The 4,557-nt window shown below is 51.4% G+C and overlaps 1 protein-coding gene across 1 annotated transcript; it reads left to right on the plus strand.

The window, feature by feature from the left end:
* The first annotated feature begins 782 nt into the window (after positions 1–782).
* Positions 783–1,547, plus strand: LOC131096416 (olfactory receptor 14C36-like). Its single transcript, XM_058044754.1, has one exon. The coding sequence runs from the start codon at positions 783–785 to the stop codon at positions 1,545–1,547; it is 765 nt and encodes a 254-aa protein (XP_057900737.1).
* Positions 1,548–4,557: the final 3,010 nt, after the last annotated feature.

Consider the following 4,557-nt stretch of genomic DNA (forward strand, 5'->3'; position numbering starts at 1 on the left):
TCTTTGTCTGTTGAGGATGCTGAATTGTTCAGGACTGCTCCCAGCATGACCTTTAACTGTAGAATATTTCCAAGTAGGTTATACAGGGAGCACAGCAAGGCTGGGGCTGCATAAATTGGAAAATCTTGCTTTTTTAATCTACTGCTTTCTGTTGCCAGGATGAAAAACTGCACATTGATATTCATCTCTCAGTCAAAGTTCAGAAAAAGAAAATAGCTTTTTCTCAGATCTTACTAAGCCAGGCAGTGACAGAAACCTGCACAGGGCCCCCTAGAAGCTGCATCAGTTTTGCTTTTTCAGCCTCCTCAGGGTTGCTCTGACAGAGCCATCAGAGCCTGGAGAGCAAGAGCTGCCACTGGGCATTGCCAGAGCTGGGAGGCTCTGCAGGGCAGAGTTGAGCCCCCAGGGCTGGGCTGGGCTCTGGCAGCACTGGCAGGGCCCAGCCCTGGGCACAGGGAAGCAGCTGCTGGCAGGGACAGCTCCAGGCAGCAGAGCCCTGGGCAGGCAGTGGGGGGAAAGTGCCCCCAGGCTGTGCTGGGATATTTAAAGTCCTCTCCAAACACAACTGTTCCATGATTGCTTTTTTTACAGATTCCCATGCCAAGGCAGTGCAACTGTCCAACAGCAGCTCCATCAGGCACTTCCTCCTGCTGGCATTGGCAGACACGCGGCAGCTGCAGCTCCTGCACTTCTGCCTCTTGCTGGGCATCTCCCTGGCTGCCCTCCTGGGCAACGGCCTCATCATCAGCACCGTAGCCTGCGGCCACCACCTGCACACGCCCATGTTCTTCTTCCTGCTCAACCTGGCCCTCAGCGACCTGGGCTCCATCTGCACCACTGTCCCCAAAGCCATGCACAATTCCCTCTGGGACACCACGACCATCTCCTACACTGGATGTGCTGCACAGCTATTTCTGTTTGTCTTCTTCATTGGAGCAGAGCTTTCCCTCCTGACCGTGATGTGCTACGACCGCTACGTGTCCATCTGCAAACCTCTGCACTATGGGACCCTCCTGGGCAGCAGAGCTTGTGCCCACATGGCAGCAGCTGCCTGGGCCAGTGCCTTTCTCAATGCTCTCATGCACACAGCCAATACATTTTCCCTGCCCCTGTGCCATGGCAATGCCCTGGGCCAGTTCTTCTGTGAAATCCCCCAGATCCTCAAGCTCTCCTGCTCACACTCAAACTACAGGGAACTTGAGCTTCTTGTTGTTACAGTCTTTTTGGTATTTGGTTGTTTTGTGTTCATTGTTTTCTCCTATGTGCAGATCTTCAGGGCTGTGCTGAGGATGCCCTCTGAGCAGGGACGGCACAAAGCCTTTTCCACCTGCCTCCCTCACCTGGCTGTGGTCTCCCTGTTTATCAGCACTGGTATATTTTCCTACCTAAAGCCCCCCTCCATGTCCTCTCCATCCCTTGATCTGGCCCTGTCAGTTCTGTACTCGGTAGTGACTCCAGCCTTGAACCCCCTCATCTACAGCCTGAGGAACCAGGAGCTCAAGGCTGCCGTGTGGAGACTGATGGCTGGATGCATTCAGAAAGACTAAATTAGATGACAATTTTTGCAAATCACTTGCAATAAAAGTCATCCTAGATAGCTCTTGTTGGTTTTCTTGCTGGTTTTTTTTCCCTTGATTATAGTTTTTTCATATTTTCCAAAAGAAAAGCCACAGTTTGTTCCAGGCAGGCTGGGGGCAAACAGCATGGCTGGGGCTCTTCAAGGGCCCTGGAGCAGACGGGAAGGAGCAGCAGAGCAGGGGCTGATCCATCCCTAGTGCACTGCACAGCCCAGGGCAGCGTCCAAGAGCGTCCTCATGGAGCTGCCAACAACATCCCCCCTCTGCAGCCCTGGTCTCTCCCCCGGCTCACACAGGTGTCCCATCCTTGCAGGCACACACATGGCAGCACTGGCTCAGGAGCCCCTGTTTGCATGCACACAGCAGGGGGAGCACCCCCATGCTGTTGCTGTGGGGACATGAACCTGAGGGAGCACAAATGCCATCAGTGCCTGTGGAGAACACCTGTTCTAAGGGCAACCTGTCCTAATATTAAAAATTGTGACAAACATTGTGTTAAGCAGCTCAGTCTTTTCCTTATCTTTAGTTTCTATATTCTCCACTGCATCCAATGAAGAGTAGAGACTCTTATCTCATGTTTTGCTATAAATTTTTTTGTAGAAATATTTTCTATTATTTTTCACAAAAGTGGTCAGGTTAAGCTCAGTTTCAGCTTTCACACTTCAACTTTTCTTTCTGCATGACCTAACAACATTCTTAAATACTTCCTAAGTTGACTGACCTTCTCTCCAAAGTTGATGAATACTCTTCTTTCCCTTGAATCCTTGCAAAAGCTCCATGGGCAGCCAGGATAGTAATTTTCCTCAATAGCTCATCTTTTGGCACACTGGGAAGGGCTTCTCCTTCCCCCTTAAGATTACTATCTTGAAATGTGTCCATCCTTCCTGGACCTCTTTGTTTTTAAGGGATGTTTCCCTTAAAACAATCAGTACGAGATTTGGTACTCCCCAAAACTACGTCCTAAATAGGCCAAAGTCTGCCCTTCCTAATTCCAGTGCGGAAGTTTTTTTGCTGCCCCTCCTTCTTTCACAGAACTATGAAAACTTCATTATTTCATGGTCACTGTGCCCCAGGCTGCCTCCGAGCCCTACATCTGCCACCAGCCCTTCTCTGTTTGTGAACAGCAGCAGACAGAGCTTTCCTTGGCAGTGTGAGTGTCACCAAAAATTCTGTAAAACAGAAAACTCCTTAACCCCAATGCAGCATTAAGGAGCAGCATTCTTTATTCAGCGGGATGCATGGGGGATAGCTCCTTCCAAAGCCGTGCTTGCTGAGCACAGGAAAGTTTCTGTTTATTTTCTGTATTTTGCACACATATTCGTTGATTTTCCCTGACTGAACACACATATGATAATCATTTCCCCAAAATCATTAGCACGTTTCTCCTCCCCTTTTTGCATGCGTTCTTCTGTCCTGGGGGTCTCTCTGGTGGTTGTGGATCCCAGTGTTCCATTGAGCCTGGCAGAGCTGGCAGGACACTGAGGCTGCTGAACTTCCAGTTCTCCTTCTCACACAATGGGCATTGTGTGGTTTCCATAGGCCTGGGGTTTTGGAGAACAAGCTCCAGGTGTCAGCTCACCTGGTGGAGACAGTTTATAATCTGGTAACATGAGGCCACAAAGTGGGCTTTGACATCACAGAGTGGGTTATGTGAGGTGTTTGAGCAGCTATGACATCATATACTGCCTCTGTGAGATCACAGAGCCATCTGTGACATCAGAGGGCTGAGGTCTGACATCACAGAGCAGACTGTGACATCACAGAGTTGGCTGTGACCAACCATCAGAGATCAGCTGTGTGACATCCCAGAAGGGCTGTGTGAGGTCACGGGGTTGGTCACTCTGCCCCAGCTCCCCCTCACAGTTTCTCCCAACAAGTCCAATGCTGTTCATGCCCAGCAGGGTCCCTGTCCCCCAGGATCCCCCCGGCCCACGTTGAGCCACAGCCTCCACCAAAGGATGTTCCACAGGATCCACCCCAGAGCCTGACATGGGGACAAGGGGCCAGGGCTGTGTGACCAGAACATCAAGACAGGGATTATCCAGGTCACTGTGGCCTGGTTTGGGTTCCCCAGGGCAGGAAAGATGTCTGGCAGCTGGAGCAGGGTCTGGGAAGGGCCTCCAAGGTGGGGCTGGAGCCCTTGGGCTGTGAGCAGAGGCTGAGGGAGCTGGGCTGGTCCAGCCCTGAGCAGGGAAGGCTGAGGGGCTCCTCATCCCAGCCTGGCAGTGCCAGCAAGGAGGGGATGGAGAACACAGAGCCAGGCTCTTCACAGGGGGCCTGGGAGAGACAAAAGCCGATGGGTGGAAGGGAAAAGAGGGGAGATCAGCCAGGGCATGAGGAGATGAAATGAGTCAGGCTGGTTTTAGCATTTCCTCAACACTAAAAGCAGCCTGACTTCCCTTCTCCATCCACCACTGAGAGCTTTGCAAATCAGGAATTGTTCAGGCTGTTTTATCCCCACTTCCAGACGAGCATGCTGATACAACAACTTAACTCTATTTATATCTATCACAGAACCATATTTTTCTAAAACTAATTTTAGTATGGAAATCACTTGTGGATGGTGGACATGTCAGACACTCCTGGGACATTGCATATGGCTCAGGGAAGAGCGTGGTCGTTATTGAATTATATCCTGTTTAACCAGAGTCTCTTCACCGTGAAGAGAAACTTCCTGTGCCTCTGAGTCCCACGAGTTCCTGACCCCCAAAGGACACAAACCTGGTGAGTTCTGGTTCCCACTCCAGTGGTGGCACCTGCACCTCCCGCCATGCCCAGAGCAGAGCTCCCTTGTCCCAGAGAGTCCCTGGCAATGCAGGGATGAAGGAAACAGGACAGGCTGTGGGGATCAGGAGCAGGGCACAGCCAGGGATTTGGGGTGGTTGTGAGCCCAGGGCAGGATGTGGCCCTTGGCCTTGGTGAACCTCATCCCATTGTCCTGGGCCCATGGCTCCATCCTGTCCAGATCTATCTGCAGAGC

The sequence above is a fragment of the Melospiza georgiana genome, unplaced genomic scaffold (assembly GCF_028018845.1).
Source record: "Melospiza georgiana isolate bMelGeo1 unplaced genomic scaffold, bMelGeo1.pri scaffold_29, whole genome shotgun sequence".
NCBI classification, from domain to species: domain Eukaryota; kingdom Metazoa; phylum Chordata; class Aves; order Passeriformes; family Passerellidae; genus Melospiza; species Melospiza georgiana.

Coding starts and splice junctions, on each gene's coding strand:
- LOC131096416 (XM_058044754.1), top strand. CDS start 783: ATGTTCTTCTTCCTGCTCAACCTGGCCCTCAGCGACCTGGGCTCCATC.